The sequence below is a fragment of the Mercenaria mercenaria genome, chromosome 10 (genome assembly GCF_021730395.1).
Source record: "Mercenaria mercenaria strain notata chromosome 10, MADL_Memer_1, whole genome shotgun sequence".
In the NCBI taxonomy this organism is placed as follows: domain Eukaryota; kingdom Metazoa; phylum Mollusca; class Bivalvia; order Venerida; family Veneridae; genus Mercenaria; species Mercenaria mercenaria.
The window spans coordinates 56796207-56815322 of NC_069370.1; the positions used below are offsets into that span (position 1 = coordinate 56796207).

General features: G+C 34.1%; 1 protein-coding gene across 1 annotated transcript in view; it reads right to left on the reverse strand.

The window, feature by feature from the left end:
- The window catches only part of LOC123561482 (ubiquitin carboxyl-terminal hydrolase 1-like), a 48786-nt gene extending 34621 nt beyond the window's left edge, over nucleotides 1-14165 (reverse strand). The window contains exon 1 of the mRNA XM_045353880.2: nucleotides 14052-14165. Within this exon, the coding sequence (XP_045209815.2) occupies nucleotides 14052-14072 (21 nt within the window). The 5' untranslated portion in view covers nucleotides 14073-14165. The remainder of the gene's footprint in view (nucleotides 1-14051) is intronic.
- Nucleotides 14166-19116: the final 4951 nt, after the last annotated feature.

Genomic DNA, 19116 nt, shown 5'->3' on the forward strand with positions numbered 1-19116 from the left:
AAAGTTTTTCCTTTTGGTTGCCATGGCAACCAGAATTCTGTATGGAATTCAATTCTTTGAACAATTTTTAAAGAAGACCATCCAAGGAACATCCCTGTGAAGTTATATCAAAATTGGCCTGTTGGTTTAGGAGGAGATGTTGTTTAAAGGAAAGTGTGGACGGACACCGGACGGACGGACGTTCTCACGAAACTGTATTTATGTGACACCCCCATTGTTCTCTCTATTGTTCTATCAGTCACATAAAAGGAAAAAGGTCACATAAACAGAACAGAATGAATGACATCAAAGAGAAAGTACCGTTATGAAGTCACTTAACCATCATTTCGCGGGCACGGACGGAAGCCGGACGGTGAGTGATCACAATACCTCACCCTGAGCACTTTGTGCTCAGGTGAGCTAATAAAACCATAAATGAAGTCTCTATATGGCTGCAAAAGCCAAAATAGCCAATTTTGGACCTTTAAGGGGCCATAACTCTGGAACCCATGATGGAATCTGGCCAGTCCAAGAAAGGAACCAAGATCTTGTGGTGTCACAAGTTGTGTGCAAGTTTGGTTAAAATCAGATCATAAATGAAGCTGCTATTTTGCAGACAAGGTCAAAATAGCTAATTTTGGCCATTTCAGGGGCCATAGCTCTGGAACCCATTAAGGGATCTGGCCGGTTCAATAAAGGAACTGAGATCTTATGGTGACACAAGTTTTGTGCAAGTTTAATTAAATTCAAATCATAAATGAAGCTGCTATTGTGCAGACAAGGTCAAAATAGCCAATTCTGGCCCTTTCAGGGGCCATAACTCTGGAACCCATAATGGAATCTCGCGAGTTCAAGAAAGGAACCAAGATCTTATAGTGTTACAAGTTGTGTGCAAGTTTGGTTAAAATCAAATCATAAATGAAGCTGCTATTGTGCAGACAAGGTCAAAATAGCTAATTCTGGCCCTTTCAGGGCAAACTATCAGTTGTTAAACAAATTATAAGAAGACAACATTTTATATTTCAAATCTGATTCCTTTGGGGAAAAAATATTGGACATGCATACTTAGAAAATAGGGAGGAAGAGTTGACGACTTAAGGTAGTTCTGCACGTTTGATAAACCAGAAGTGATGGCATAACGTCATTTATCCGGAAAACGTAGAATAAAGCCTGGATTCGGCGTACGGAAATGAAAATCATTTTATGAATTAATTGAAATTTGTGAGTAAATATATTACAATGGCACTGTTGCCATATTTCTAAAGTCAAAACATGATATTAAAACATACGACACGTTAAAATAATTAAAATGTTGTCTTAAAATTAGCATGAAATGTCTGACTCACTTTAATCATGCTCAAATGTCTCAAAAATAAGCACATGGATCTATACATTTTATTTCACCAAATTAGAGGCCATGTGTTTATTTACAACTGTGAGAAGTATCATCAGAATCTACATTGTAGAAAAAATTTTAATTGCGAAAATGTTATATGCACGAACACTCCCTTAGGCAGATCCATACAAACATTAATGTTTTTAAGTTCTCTTTCTTTCCATACACCGTTACCCTATGGAATCAGCTGCCACCCCTGATCGTTAATCAGCCTGATCCTGAACATTTCAGACATGCTGTTAACGCATCCCACTACTATTAAGTGACTACACCCTGTTTTATCCTGATTTTACTCTTGTTAATACAGTTTTATCTTGCACTATCTTCCTTTTGACATCTTACTGTCATTCTTTTAACTTTATTCTGGCACAGACGCGCACCTGCTAGTTATACTCGAAAGGGGCGTCAAGCAGTATACATACATACACATACATGTTATGAAAGTAATGATTTTCCCATAGACTCCCATTATGAAATATTGCGAGGTCCAAATTTTTCAAATCAGTCCAGCAAAAAATCAAGCACACGATCCTATCTTTTTTATTTGCTGAATTTTCTAGGTATATTCTGAATTTTTGAAAATCAGAGTTTAATCAAATTCTACATTGTAGAAAAAATTTCGATCCAAATGTGCAGAACTACCTTAACTAGAAATTAAGTTGCCATGGCTTTACACACACGGCTATGTTTTATGTGTTTGTGTCTTTTTTTTTTTACATATAAGTTCTTGAAATTCATTAAAAAAAACAAAAACATTTAGATCTCTTATCATAGCAGTGACGAATCCCTTTGGCTATGTAAATAACAAAATTGTTTTAAATTCTTTACTTCAGGCCAATATGGTCAGTAGTACCAGAGAAGGCCAAAGAATGGTGTTCCTGATAGAGCTGTGTGGGTTGACATTCCATGTACTTCAATAAGGTGATCATCTTTAGCTTATTAAACATTGAAAACAACACTGTGTTTTTCTCTCTGAAATGCACCAGAATGAGTTGTAGTAATATAAAACTTTCTGGGGGTGGTCCCCCATACCCCCCCAGCAGGAGGGGGTACTAATCCCGCACCCACCCCTTTGACTAAGCTCTTCAAAAATACCCTTCAACAACATGCCTTCAAAAAATCCTGGCTAGAACCCTGAGACAGACTCGGAAAAACCAGAATATTTACAGAAATTAGAAGAATCCAAAGCCATTCGTCGGGTGGGCGACTATCTTGGAAAATTGACTCGACCAGCTTTAAACCTGGTCGCACTGGGCGAGTGTTAACTTATATCCCTGCAACTATAAAATATCAGATCATAAAATAAGTCATCCCCGATAAGCCCAATGTGGGCGATTTTATTGATTCATTAAAATCGGCTAATTATTGAGAACCAAACATTTTTCTCTAGCAAAATCAAGTAAATCCAAAACTTGTTGATTTCTTCTGATTGGCTAACATTCAAGATTCAAAATTTATTTTGATTGCTTCTCTTTACACAATTTTGATAGGTCAGTTTAGTAAAGCATAATTTTCTTTGTGTTAACTTTCTCCATTTTGTATTTTTCTTTGGTCAGATCACGTTGTAAAAAATTTAGTTTTTCATACAGAAAATATTTCATCAAAGTTGAATTTTAATTATTTAGTCAATCAAAGATAATGTAGAAAAATCAAAAGGATTTCAGAAATCTATTGGGATTCTCCAATAACAAAAAAATTTGTTTATTTGAAAAATCTATTTTGGAAAAAACTGGAACATTTGTGAAAATGTCTGGTTCAGAAAGTAGGAAAACCAGTAGGTCAACTGTAAGGCATGATTACAAACAGATGAGTGAGACTGGAATCAAAGTCGACACTGCAGAAAATCCTTCAGGTATCTCTAGTTGTATTCCACCAACAGAGGGCGCTCAACCAAGGTTGACAAGTGAGGATACATTACAGCTCCTAGAATGTGAGTATAAATCCCTTGTACAGGAGCAAGAACAACTCCAGAAGGAGGCACTTATCACTAAGATGAGGAAAAAGGTGGATAGGAAGAAAAGAGATAGCAGAACTAAGACAGGGTGGCCACCAAAAATCTGAAGTAAATTTCCCTGATAATTCCCTGAATTTTCCCTGACAGGATAGTCAGTTTCCCTGATACTTTGTTCGACGTAGCAACAATTGTGAATATAAATGTAGTAATATTATGGCCTCCATCCTTCTCTTCTAGCCATACCTTCTCCACCAATATTCTTGTTTATTTTACATCTATTTTTATATACATATGAAATTATATTTATTTATTATACTTTGAAAATATATTCATTATTTATTTTATTTTCAGAATCCTGTTTGAATAATCAATTATATAGGTAATTTAAGATCTCATTGAGCAACTTCAGTAAGAGTAATAAGCATGGTAAGTAACAACTCAAAACAGCTCAAAAAAGAAAACTACAATACTTCAGCAGCAATGACTTACATTTCACATACATGTACATACCATTATTAATTTTGTAACTTGTTGTGATACTAATTCCAGTGTCTTTTATTGTCTATAACATTGATTATTCAAATTAACAATGTGATTACAGCTTTAATCAGTTATCATGTTTTAATTGTAAATGAACTGAGCCTGATTTTTAACATTCTCCTTTACAATGCCACAAAGACACTACAATCTTCATAATCATATTGCATATTAAAGCAGAAGGTTACATATAAGCCTTTAAGCATTACAAATATATAACTTTCTAAACATTATCAATGTTCTACATCACAAACATTCTAGCCATTCAGGTTTCTAACAAGCTATACTCACAAAACTACCAAGCTATACTCACAAAACTACCAGTAACTGCAGTTTTCACTTTGAATTTAAAACACTATTAATATTAGTACAATTATGTAAATCAAAACAGGATGTTACACATAAACAATCCAGCACTTTAGTTTCTAATATGAGGCAGTGGGAAATAAATTTTCCTGCAGTTTTAACTTTTAACTTAGAAAAATATTAAATCTAGACGAATGGTCTTCAAGATTTGACATAAAAGTTTCTTCAAAAATGAATCAGTCCACTAAATTAGCATACAACTGTCAACACCTCCTTGCATTCAGAACAACAATTTCATCTTTCTGGTAAACTGAGTATAAAACTCAAGTCATGACAAGGGACACCAGCATAATGACTTTGTGGCCAGTATGGATTTAAAAAGCCTGTACTCTGATCAGGAACCATCCTGTTCATTTTAATATTATAGACCTATGGCTGTTACAGTTAATGTGCACAAACAAACAACATGGATCCTGATCAGACTACACAGAATGTACAGGCTAGTCTTGATTCCATTACTGGTTTCAAAGCCAAAGAGTTTTCTCATGAAGTTGCTAATTTTATGGTTTTAAAAATACATTTCATAATAATGCTATTCAAGACTAATGTTAATGTTTGTTAATAACTAGCAAAAGTCTAACAAGCAACTACTACCAATACACAGGTACTTCTAATGCATGATTCAAATGTTGGTATATTTTGTTAATGTCGGTAATGTACTGACACTCAATTCATTTTAGTTTTTAGTTGTGTAACAACTTCTGCTTGCTTTCAAAGTACACTGTATTAGTATTTGAGCTCTGGGGCAATGGTTGCTGAATTCCATTTTTAAATTAGCTTCTCTTCATTTTAGAAACAAAAACATATCTCTTATAGATGATGAATAACAGTTTTAGAATCATCAAACAGTGAGTGCATTTGCTAAGTATAGTATTCTGTATTATATAAAATAAATGTAACTATTATGAAGAAGAGAAACCACCAGTAGCCAAGACATAATTATACAGTCTTTTAGATTTTTTCTTTCAGTTTTTGAAAAATTCCCTGATAATTCCCCGATTTTTTCAAAATTTTCAAATTCCCTGAATTTTCCATGCAGGGATTTTTTTTTAGCCTTTTTCCCTTTTTTCCCTGTTTTCCAGAGTCGGTGGCCACCCTGTAAGAGGTGAGAGTATTTAAGTTGACAACAAAGTTTCTTTACAAGATTTGAGAAAAGACAAAAAACTACGTTCAAAAGCAAAGAAATCTTTAAAAGAAACAGGATTATGTTCTGAATCCTCAATTAATTCGTCAGATATAGATAGTTCTGAGTCAGAAAATGACAATTCTGTAAATGAGAAAGAGAAAAACAAAAGTTTAAAAAAGACTGAAATTGAAGGTGCTGATTCAGAGTCGGACGAACCTTCAAGTAAACAAAAGAAAAAGGAACAAGAGGACCATGATGGTCCTGAATCGCTCACCTCTTCCCACATGACCCAGTTTTGAGTATGACATTGTTTTTTCATTATTTGACATAGTGACCTAGTTTTTGAGCTCATGTGACCCAGTTTTGAACTTGACCTAGATATTATCAAGATAAAAATTCTGACCAATTTTCATGAAGATCCATTGAAAAATATGATCTAGAAAAGTCACAAGGTTTTTCTATTATTTGACCTATTAACCTAGTTTTCGAAGGTACGCAACCCTGTTTTGAACTTTACCTAGATACCATCAAGGTGAACATTCTCAATCATTTTCATGAAGATCTCATGAAAAATATTGCCTCTAGAGAGGTCACAAGGTTTTTCTATTTTTATACTTACTGACCTAGTCTTTGACTGCACGTGACCCAGTTTCGAAACTGACCTAGATATCATCAAGGTGAAAATTCAGATCAATTTTCATGAAGATCCATTGAAAAATATGGCCTCTAGAGAGGTCAAAAGATTTTAATAATTTTAGACCTACTGACCTAGTTTTTGACCACAGTTGACCCAGTTTCAAACTTGATCTAGATATCATCAAGATGAACATTCAGACCAACTTTCATACAGATCCCATGAAAAGTATGGCCTCTAGAGAGGTCACAAGGTTTTTTTATTATTCGACCTACTGACCTAGTTTTTTATGGCACGTGACCCAGTTTCAAACTTGATCTAGATGTCATCAAGGTGAACATTCTGACCAATTTTTATGGAGATCCGTTCACAAGTCTGGCCTCTAGAGAGGTCACAAGGTTTTTCTATTTTTAGACCTACTGACCTAGTTTTTGACCGCACATGACCCTGTTTCAAACTTGACCTAGATATCATCAAGATGAACATTCAGACCAATTTTCATACAGATCCCATGAAAAATATGGCCTTTAGAGAGGTCACAAGGTTTTTCTATTATTTGACGTATTGACCTAGTTTTTGAAGGCACGTGACCCACTTTCGAACTTGACCTAGGTATCATCAAGATGAACATTCAGACCAACTTTCATACAGATCCCATGAAAAATTTGGCCTCTAGAGAGGTCACAAGGTTTTTCTATTATTTGACCTACTGACCTAGTTTTTGATGGCTCGTGACCCACTTTTGAACTTGACCTAGATATCATCAAGGTGAACATTCTGACCAATTTTCATGAAGATCTCATGAAATATATAGCCTCTAGAGAGGTCACAAGGTTTTTCTATTTTTAGATCTACTGACCTAGTTTTTGATGGCACGTGACCTAGTTTCGAACTTGACCTAGATATCATCAAGATGAACATTCAGACTAACTTTCATACAGATCCCATGAAAAATATGGCCTTTAGAGAGGTCACAAGGTTTTTCTATTATTTGACCTACTGACCTAGTTTTTGATGGCATGTGACCCACTTTCGAACTTGACCTAGATATCATTTAGGTGAACGGTCTGACCAATTTTCATGAAGATCTTGTGAAAAATATGGCCTCTAGAAGGGTCACAAGGTTTTTCTATTTTTAGACCTACTGACCTAGTTTTTGATGGCATGCGACCCAGTTTCAAACTTGACCTAGATATCATTTAGGTGAACATTCTGACCAATTTTCATGAAGATCTTGTAAATTTTTTTTTCTAATTTTACAGATCCTGCATATTCCACGTTGGTTGCTGGTCATTTTAATCAAGATGACCATAGTATTGATGACTTCACATTTATGCCTATTGATGTGGTAAATAATCAAATTAACCGGTTATGCAAGGAAACATTCTGGATTCATAAGTTAAAAACACTCAATCCTGATGGACTTAATTCAAAAACATTGTTTAATGTGTAATGAATTTTACATGTATATGTGTTTGTTTAGTACTATTGCGTTTTTTTCTATTTATGGTTTTTTATATATACTGCTATAGGAAATCCTGTATTCTTATATCCGTAATGTACTAAACTTGCTATCTGTTATTCACATTAATTTATGTAATATTTTCAAAAAAACAGTATACGTTTTTCCGCCATTCAACGTAACGTTTACTTCATGACGTCACGTCCGTTGTTTTATTATGTATTTATCCTGATGAAGACGTAAGTGCCGAAACGTTGATAAAAGATAAATATTCACGTGTTGTTGTTGAATTTTACCATCATACATGAAGATCTTGTGAAATATATGGCCTCTAGAGAGGTCACAAGGTTTTTCTATTTTTAGACCTACTGACCTAGTTTTTGAAGGCACGTGACCAAGTTTCGAACTTGACCTAGATATCATCAAGATGAACATTCTGACCTACTTTCATAAAGATCCCATGAAAAATGTGACCTCTAGAGTGGTCACAAGCAAAAGTTTACGGACGGACGCACGCACGGACAACGGACACGGCGCGATCACAAAAGCTCACCTTGTCACTTTGTGACAGGTGAGCTAAAAATTAAAAAAGAAAAAATCTAAAAAACAAATAGTAAAGGAGTCAGATAGTACTAACCCCAGTGATGATAGTAGTTCTACCAGCTCCTCTAGCAAAAAACACGAGAAACATTCAAAAAAGAAATCTGGCATTTCTGCTAAGTCATCTGATAATGTTAAACATAGACCAGTGCTAGCCCTGGCCATTATAAATTAATAGCCACTTTTTTTCAGGGAAAAAATTAATAGACAAACTTGGCGGCGCGTACCTCGGACGCTCTTTAGCATTTCGATGAAAAACATAAAACACAAAAACTATTTAATATTTTTTTCATGAAACACTTAAACACACTATTTTTCAGTTATCATTATTCATATTTATCACAGACTTTGAATAATCATACATTTATGCATATCTTCAGTTGTTTGTATTCAAATGTCACTGAAAATACCATTTTAGTAAGTGACACGACCCATTGTGAATTCTTGTCAAGATTGATCATTAATACTTTTTGTGATGAAAGTCAGGGCTTAAGCCAGGCTAAGATTTTTGGGAGAAGTCACTTCTCCCTCAGCTAAGATTAAGGAGAAGTGGAGTGATTTTAGGGAGAAGTGACGAGATTTTAGGGAAAACGTGGAAAGATTTTATCACCATGACATGCAAGTTGCAAAAAGGAACTAAATATGCTTAATATAATGTTACTATTTTTCTTATTTCCTGTCTTTGTTTAAGTCTATTAATTTAAAGTAAATAACAAATTCACTGAAAATGCCAGTGATTCTATTTTCTTATCCTTGTAAACCTTGTGAATCTAATGTGATTAAACTGCAAATTCAGGGGTTCCATTTGACCCGGGGCCCCGGGTCCGGACCCGGGAGATTTTCAAAAGACGCTCAAAGGACCCGGCAGAATACTTGCCTGTGCGTCCTTCAGGACCCGGGGGCATTTTCCTTTGATAATCCTTTCTCTTATCATTAATTTCCTTCAGTAAAACTATTTCCACGATAGACACGTGTATTCAAAATAAACACTCGCGGTCATGCTCTCCTGCCTTTGATCTCTGCTAAATCCCGCCCTTTCTCCTGTAGACATGCCTCGCTGATTTTTTTATCTGCAAGTTACGTCACGGCGAGTGCACACAGGTAACAAGAAATCAATGAAGTGTTGAAATTAATTGATAAAGCGAATCCTGTGTACTGTCAAAAAAGGCGCCAATTATTAAATTATCATAAGCAGCTGATTACCGAGCATGTGAAAAGTGCCCTGCAAGATTTTTTCATGCCAACTTTAAATTAGACAATTGTTTAGTGATCATATCGTAATTTCAACAAGAAACTTCACAAATTTTGATGAATTTCGAAAGCAAAAATAAGTTTAGAATGTCCGTTCACGGGTCTAATTACACCCGATGTCATATGCATATTTCCAAAATTCCTAAAAAAAACCCTGACTTTCAATGCAGTTTTTTTATGATAAGTAGCATCATTATTTGAGGAACTATCACTGATTTAGCTTAGTTTGCCAAATAAACTGAGCAAAAACTACTTTCCGATGACATTCTGAAAGTGTAACAGTATTCAGATAGTACATTTTGGATACATTTTCTAGAGTGTTATAGCACTGTTCTGTTATTAAAATGAAATGAAATATTGAAGAAAAACCTAATTAAAATAACATGAATTTTGATAAATATTAGTTTACAATATGAGACTATATGACCTGAGACTGACATTTTTATTATGCTGTAACGTTACATGATCTTGGGTTTATTGTTTTCTTAGTTAAAGATCTACGTATTACTGAATAAAAAATATAGTAAATTATATTGACGTGTTGGGGCAGGACTCCTGTATTTTGGAAAAGGACCCTTCAAAATTTGGGCCCAAGGGTCCTGGGACTCTTTGGTTTTCGGATCTAGTAGAACCCCTGAAATTAAAGATTTTTTTTTTCACTCTTGCAATGATTGCCCAAACCAAGAAAACCCTTTGAATATGAATACAATTAAAAAAGTTAATTCCATATTAGCAAAAAATAAATCAAGCTTCCAGTGCTATAAGTCACTTTAAATAGCAAGTGTGTGTTATGCTGGTCCTGTCAATAGCAGTGACATCACTATGACATCACATGGAATACATGCACGTCTTCTTTGATCTGCTGGTGTCTTCTTTGATCTGCTGGTGTCGGCACACATTAAAAGAAACAAATTGTCAAACAGGTTAAACCCAGTTTCTGATGGCAGGTGTCAAAAATTTGCGTAAATTTAAGTTAGGTTATTTTAGTCACAGAAAGTGTCAGTGATAATATTATATTTCTAAAATCTGGGTTTGGAAAAATACGAGTAAAATTAAGTGGATTTAAGGAAATTACTGAGCCAGTCAAGGTAAGATACTTTCTAAAGGTCAAAAAAGAATGTGTAAGCTAATGTAAAATCCCTACTGTTAAGTTGTGCTTGTCCGCGGACAAACAGAATGCAAAAACACACTTGTCCACGTCAAAAAGTCTCGAGTCGGACATAGGAATTTCATATCTGAAGGAATTATGTTTAATTAATTTGTTTGGTAATTAATGGCGATTAAATGATCAAGGATAAAGTGATGATAATTGTTGCTTTAAACTTCTATACGATCAATAGTGCACACCTGTGGATCAATTAGTGAAGTATACCGCGTACGCGTGTTGGCGATAAACACATCAATTAAGCGTGTAAAGGTCACCGTTTAGAGGGGGTAATTATGCCTCTGGGCAAATACACTTCCTGCTACCGACTTCGCACATTTTTGTCGCTAAAATTACGTATGTTCCAGCAGTTTAAGGACAATTTTTTGCAATATTTATTTCGAGCATTTTTATAAAATAATCACCATTTTCTATTGCCAAAAATTGCGTTTTAATCGACATTTGAATAAAATAATCGCCATTTGGCAATAATGTTGATTGGCAGCGCGAGCACTGATAGACAAAAATATCTGCAGGCATACCTGAGATTTGAACATGCCAATTCGAAAGTTAGTTATGATTCTTTACACATGAATATATTTGTGGTTGGGGAACTAGAGATTATAACAAATTCATCAACCAAAAAGGTAGAAAAAGAAGCACGTTTAAATCTATTGAAAAGGCTTATGTATCTCAGCGGATCATATGAGTTTTCTACAATCAAAGCTTTAAACGCAGCCATTTTGCGTGAAATAGAATTAGGGCATAAAGTTTGGGGAGATAGTTTTTATTATGTCGAAACTAATATATTAGCAAGAGCAACTGTTAAAAAATCTTATACTCCCTTCTTTCAAAAAATTTGGAAAATCTGTCAAAAATGATGAAAATGTTGAAGAAAAAGTTTGGTTCTGCCCATTATATCAAAAGAACAAATGTGGACATAAGTCAAGTGCTCATATGATGGTTGTAAAAGGAAAGCAAAGATGGGCCAGGCACATTTGTGGCACTTGTTGGTTACAGGACAATAAAAGACTTGAACATCCAGAATGTTCTAGTGCATGTCCCCATACTCAGAAGTGACTCCGATCGGGTTTTGCACAGTTATCTGAAGCCTGCAATTCAAAAGAACATTTGGTGAATCTTTTTCTTCCAAAATTTTGTTTAAGAAATATAGAAAACATTAAAGAAAATTCCAATATTTCCTGCAGACAGACTCGGAAAAACCAGAATATTTATTGAAATTAGAAGAATCCAAAGCCATTCGTCGGGTGGGCGACTATCTTGGAAAATTGACTCGACCAGCTTTAAACCTGGTTGCATTGGGCGAGTGTTAATTTATATCCCTGCAACTATAAAACAAAGAGCTAGATAAAAATAAATAGATTGGCAACTTGAAAGGCATATAGAGCAAATCTCCCGTGACAAAAAAACAAGATCTCCTTTACCGGAAGTGGCGCTTTCTCCACGCGCCATTTTGTATGCGAAAGCAATTATTCATAGGTAAAATAATTATCACCGTATGACCACGCTTCTTTCGATGGCAAAACAAACGTGTATCGTCGCAGGTCCTGTTTTGACGATGACCTATTTCGACGCCATCTTTGTTTTCCTTCCCAATCACGCAAGCGACATCGATGACGTCACTTACTATACATACTACTGTAGTACACACATATATCTATCGCTTCCGAAAATTATGTGGAAAGTGAGGGATGCAAAGGTAAGAATTATCAAATTTTATCTAATCCATTAGATTTTTACCTGTTTTAGCTAATGCAAAAATTTCTTAAACTTTTAAAGCTATTTTCTTTGCAAAAATGAGCATGGGAAAATCCATGGCCTCCATCTGCTAGGCTCATTGTTTTCTTTATTTGGTCACGTGACATTCATGTGACAAGCTAGTCTATTTTTGTATTTTTTTCACCCTTAAGCATATGGTACGCGCTATGTCTATTAAGTGCGTTATAATACTATTAACTGAAATTTAATTGGATGTATATAGCTGGTAGTTGCATGAATGGTTGGGGATGAGTTAGTTTAAATATGATTTATTTATTTCAGGTTCCACAGAGGAAGTACAGATGTTACTCCCCAACCTGAATGAATTTTTATGTAAACACTGTCCTACTGAAGAGTAAATGAACAGTAAAACAAGTTAATATAGTTAAATCATGTACATGTTTGTATAACTATGTTGTAACAATGAGGTAAACATAGAAATAAAATTTAGAAAACTCATTTATTTATGTGTTTACATATTGCAGAGACAGGTTGCCCATCACATTTATCTTGTACTTGATCCAACACTGTGTTATAAAGATATAATAAGGCAACCAATCAGAGGCGTCGTTTCAGGTCCCTCTCAACAAATATGGCTGCTTTCATGCATGGCTGAATATGTCAGCTCAATGAAAAATAAATGGATAATTTGGCTAGATTGTAATATCTTTCTTTAGTTCAAGGTTTGTTAAATCTGAATAAGACATTTATTAATTGAAATTAGGTATTAGCATTGTAAGGTGACAAATAATTCCTTAAGGGCGTCAAAACTGGTCACGCGAGGATACTTGGTGTCTTAAGACCATTTCACATTAAACTAATTTTGTTTTAGAAGCTAACATGTATTTTAAATGTAGTTTTAAAGGTACAAATTGTAACTCCATGCTCGCCGATGATTGTTTTTAGTAAGATAACGCCGAATCACGCTCTGACACGAGCTCACGCGAGATTACAGCCAGTTGCCATTCTGTGTATTTTATATGCCCTTTTCTCGTTATTCCGAGCCCCTAAGCCGGTTTTTCACTGCTGGTCAGTAGAAGATTTAAGTTTCAAAAGAGTTTTTGCTATAGTTTGGTACTCCAACATCTAAACTTATAAAAAGAAAAATTCTAAGGATTTTTGTAAATGAATAATCTAGGCTTTCACATGATGACCCTAACCCTCTGAAACAGCCAAATTCTTTCTCGTTAAAACCGAGACCTGCAATCATTTGTACTAGCTCTGAAAAATTAAGGCTTTTTTGAAAAAGTTCTTTGTTAAAATTAAGAACAGATATAATGTTGTGTTAGCGGACAAAAAAGTTTTAAAATAAGTGCTTTCTATTTTCTGTAAGAAGGTTATATATTACCCCAATGATTTTAGATAAGCAAATTTTGTGCCAAAATTTTCTGTTGTGTATATTTCTATTTTAATGCAAGTAATTCTATTTTCTTTTTACTTGTGTTTATCTGTCATATGATTTTTTACAACATACATAAAATTTAGAAACAGGAAATAGCTGCAAGTGCAAATTTTCCAAAGGCTCGGATCAATAAGGCTCGGAATTACGAGAAATAGGCATACTTCTTTGTATAAAATAAGTCATCCCCGATAAGCCCAATGAGTAAGGCTACTAATCAAGTTATTGAGTCAAAGAGTTTTGGAATTGCCTGCTTGTTGCAGTGTTGCGGGAAGCATATTCTACACGACTGATATGGGGGAAAAGAGCCACTTGAAAAAAAAATATCAGCGTGGAAGCCAGTGCGCCAATCAAGCATAATTCTATCGTCAATAGAATCTTCAGAACTCAAGCTTTACAGAAAGATAAGAAGAAAAATCTTTACAGCAGCATTCCCTAAACTCATGAAGCGAGCAAATGATGGAGATCGGTAGAATTTTCTGATTAATTATTGAAATTTCCCGCCGTGTTCCATTTTTCCCGAATTGCGTTACTGGTCATTTTATTTACATGTCATGATAATTGATAGAAAATACAGGTCATAAAATACTAATTAACCGCGTAACCGGTTGAATACCACTAAATCAAACTGATATACACTAGTAAATAACGGTCCCGCAATAAACCACTAAGGACCGCTAAGGACCACTTAGGACCACTAATGAGGCACAAAGGACCACTAAGGACATTTTAGTGAGTACTAAGGACCACTAAGGGGGGACTTAGGGTTCAATAAGGACCCTAAAGAAAAATGTAAGGAATAAATGGTAAAATGAAAAAGATATGTGTAAATTATTTTAGGCGGTTTTCTTTATACCATCAAGTGAATAGAAATATCTAAATATATTGATTCTAAAATATATGTCTTCGAATATAGAAGCATAAATGATAAATTTGTACAGAAATAAATATCAATAATTAATCTGTCATAAATAATTCCCTTTCTAAGAAATGAGTATATTTTGCAGATTTCTTGACTGCATCCATTCAAGCTGTCTGTCTGATAAAATCTTTCAATTATATTAAATTGTTGCTCTGTCCTATTGTAAAAACTGCTACAAACAACTATTCAGTGGAAATGATATTTAATTAGTCCTTTGTAGATACACTTATGGTTTTTGTACCTTTTTTTCTCCTTCTCAAAGTAAATAATTGCAATTGCTAAATTATTAGACTTGTAATTTATTTTATCTATGTGATTAAGTGTTAATCACACCTTGGATGTTTAAATTGTCTGTACAAGATATTTGCAGTTATACAGCTAAGTGACTTTACTCATTTGTATATATAATGTTAAAATTTCCACCTAAATTTATCATCTTTATGATATACATATATATTTTATTTTATTATAGTCTCTTCAATGTGACAATACAATATATGCACATTTACAAATATCACAATTTAATCAACCACTGTACAATCTAAAAGCCAAAATTTCCCTTGCTAATCTTAATTAAAACCTGCCATAAAAAGGAAATAATACTGTAAGACACTGAATAAGGAAAAGAATTGCAAATGCAAAGGACAGAAAATGGTTTTAAGATAATGATCCATTTATGATCAGATCATCACTGGTTTGATTAGCAAAAGAATTTTTAGCATTGATAAAACAAATACAGTTTTATATAAGACACAAAATTTGTACATAAAATGCACTCTATAATAAAACAGTTGTTACTTAAAAAGGTGAGTTGACAGACATAAATTTATGTATAGCCCCTAATGTTAACCTATATTCATTGTGTGTTCATGTAAGCTTAGAAATTTAAACACATATAAATACACAACATTAGGAATACAAAAGACCAGACCTATGTTTTAATATTGAGAAACAGGTTTTGGCACTTTCTTTAACAATGTTATTATTAGGTAGAACAAATACAAATTTTTGATCATCATTGAAAGAGTGAAACTCTGGACAAATATTACATGCTTTTTGAAACAAGGTATTTCTTATAGATTCATATGCTGGGCATACAAGAAGCACATGTTTTACTGTTTCAACACATTCATTACATATTGGGCACACCCTAGAGTTAACTGGTAAGTTTTCATACCTTCCAGTTTCTAACCTAATTGGTGCTACACCACACCTGAATTTGGCAAAAGATGACTTATGTTTGGCTGGAATACTATTTGTGGAGATATAAAACTCAGTTTCATACTCCTGTTTGAATAATCTATATGACCTCAACTTATTGCTACCATTTCTACTCGGACCAGCTATATTATTGACAGAATTTCTCCATGTGTTAACATAATTATCCATGGACTTTTCTTCAATAGTTTTACAAAAGGCTTTAGCTGACATGTGACTTACATTTGTCAACAGATCATTAAGTTCTAAAGAGGCAATATACTGTTTAAAGATAAACTGCCATTTTTTACACCTATTACCACTTTTACTGGAACACTTATTAAAGATTCTATAGTTTAGACGGCTTTTATCCATAACACTGTATCTGTGCCAGCCCATTGTTGAGAAACTGAACGCCATTGTTTAACGTGTGGCGGACACCAACCAATCTCGCCGTAGAGAGCTGCTGTTGGAGTATATTTGCCAATACCAATAAAGAATCTGATTGCTCGGTTCTGCACCGCATTTATACACGAGTATGATTTAACACCCCAAATTGATGCTGCATAGGAAACAACTGGCAAGACAGTACTATCATATAATAGTAAGGCATGCCTCCTATAGGTTTAGCTTTGGCAATAAGTAGCCCAAGAGCTCTACCAGCACTCTGAGCGACAGATTTGGCAGTTACTTCGAAATCTAAAAATTCATTCAATAAAAGGCCTAAGTATGTATACTGATTAAACCACTTTTAAGCTATGTTCTCCACATGTAAAACAAAATTTTGTTCTGCTAACAGAAGGTATACCAAAATGAACAATATTAATTTTTGAGGATTTACAATCATTGAATTGGTAGAACACCAATTTGCCAAGACATTTAACATAAACTGCAAGTCAGCTTCATTAGCGGCAATTAAAACAAGATCATCCGCATAAAGCAACATACATATTGTTTTATTATCAATAGTTACACCTTTACCAGAAACATTTATCTTTGCTACCAAGTCATTTATGAACATATTAAATAAAATTGGAGATAACGAACAACCTTGACGTAGACCAGAGTTATTTTCAAACCAGTCAGTATATAAACCATTCACTCTGACACATGTAGACAAAGACTTATACAAAGATCTTATAGCTCTATACATATTACCGTTCACTCCAGTATGTGTCAGTTTATTCCATAGCAAACTTCTGTTAACAAAATCGTATGCTTTGCGAAAATCGGAAAATCGATTAAAGCACAGTAAGTGAATAATCGTTGTTTCTTTCTAGTATCAATAATATTGGTTAAACAGGAGATCTGGTTAACAGTACTTCTCTTTTTCCTGAAGCCATTTTGCTCATCAGCTAAAATGTTGTTAGACTCAGCCTTTTATTTTAAATCGAACAATATAACTTGTACATAGAACAGGACAAAGCAATTCCTCTGTATGATAAAGGGTCTCGAGGATCTACAGTATTGCTTTTGGGTATTGGCGTAATAATTACTTTTCCCCAGTCAGTGGGAATGATACCTTTTTCAAAACAAATATTAAATAAAATATGTAAAAATGACAATGAACAATCATTTCTAAAAATGTCAACAGGGATTCTGTCAAACCCACAGGCTTTACCAAGTTTTGCCTTCCAGATAGCTTTTCGAACTTCTTCAATAGAAATATTCATATTAAGTTCCTCTGAATTATTTTGTTCTCCCTGATCATTATTTCTATTCTCTTGTATATCAACTAATGACTCATTGGGTCTATTAAAAAGGTTACTAAAATCTTGTTTCCATTTTTCAAGTACAATATTAACCTCTCTGGATATATCTCCATTTTGTGTAACAACTTCCATAGGAATACTCTTTTTCTTTGATTGCGATACACCTATCTTACCTATAGTTTTCCAAAAAGTTTGCTGATTGTTGCTTTCACAATCAGTTAATAAATCATCCTGAAAGGACACCCAGTAGGAACGTTTACTTCTTTGTACTTCTTTGTCAAAATGTTTACGTGCAGTAATAAAAGCAACTTTAAAAACCCTCTTTTCTGAGATCTGTTTACATTTTAACCAACGTTTTTCATTTTCACACATAATTTTCCACAGAAGAGATAGGTTATCGTTCCACCAAGGGTTTCTTAATCGACGCTTTTTAGTCGTTTTATCACTCGAAGAAATAAAAACGGGTTTATGATTTAGACGACTATACATTTCATCGTTTATTATTTTACATAAATCTAAATATGCATCATCTATATCATTTTGGGTACGAAAACTTTGTTCAAGTCTGAATATAGTATCATGTATGCAGTGTAAAACTGTATCCCTCCCTAAAAAAATCTGAGGGTATATACTTAAAATCAAATTTATCATAACTGCCAGTAATGTTTTCATACAAATTTTGACTGTCTGATGAGATATCACTACAATAATAATTATCATTACCTAGAAGATGAACTGTCCAAGACAAAACTGTGTGGTCAGGGACTGAAACTGGCGGTAAGCCAGTAATTCTGCATAAATCCGACAATATTTCTGTGGCTCGTATGACAGTAAAATCCTGAAAGTTGTTAAAAAATTCTTGGTGTACTAGACAAAAATCAGAGCAACCTTTGGTAGATATAGATGTGTAGTCATTTTTAATACAATTCCTTCCATTTAAAATACACATATTGCTATCTATTAAAAATTCAATCAATCTGTCACCCTGTGTATTTGAGTTGAAATCAATAACATTTCTTTCTATTACACTATCTACTCCTTCAATAAAATCACAAGCATTTCCTACACGATTATTATAGTCGCCACATCAACCCTTCGTTTTGATAGACATATATACTAGACAATAATGTATCAAAAAATCACTGACATCAACCTGTCTTGAAGAATTACTTGATAGTAAATAACATACACAAGTATAGAAAGTGGAATGTGTGACTTTATCTATAAATTTAAGCCATAAGATACCATCATAACTATCATCTGTCACACTTACATCTAAATCGTCAAATAGCTCTTCTTTAATTAAAAAGCCAACACCGCCAGAACCTGTCCTAGCATTTATATGTAGTACTTTCCTATTATTGCCAAACCAAGTATAACCAGGTACATTAATAACAGAGTTTCCTTTCAAGTGAGTTTCTGTTAAACCTAAAATATCAAAATCTAAAAACAATGTAGCATTTTTTTTCGTAATAAATAATTATCACTGTCTTCATTTATGTTCCATCCGTTTATGTTCCAAAACCCGGACCTAACCTAGTTCCTGCCAAAACGTCCTCTGCCACCATTGAATCTACCTCGGTTTCCACCACGATTGCCTCTTCCTTGTCCCCTATGATTCTGCCTAGAGTTATTATTGTGATTTCCATTTGAACGAT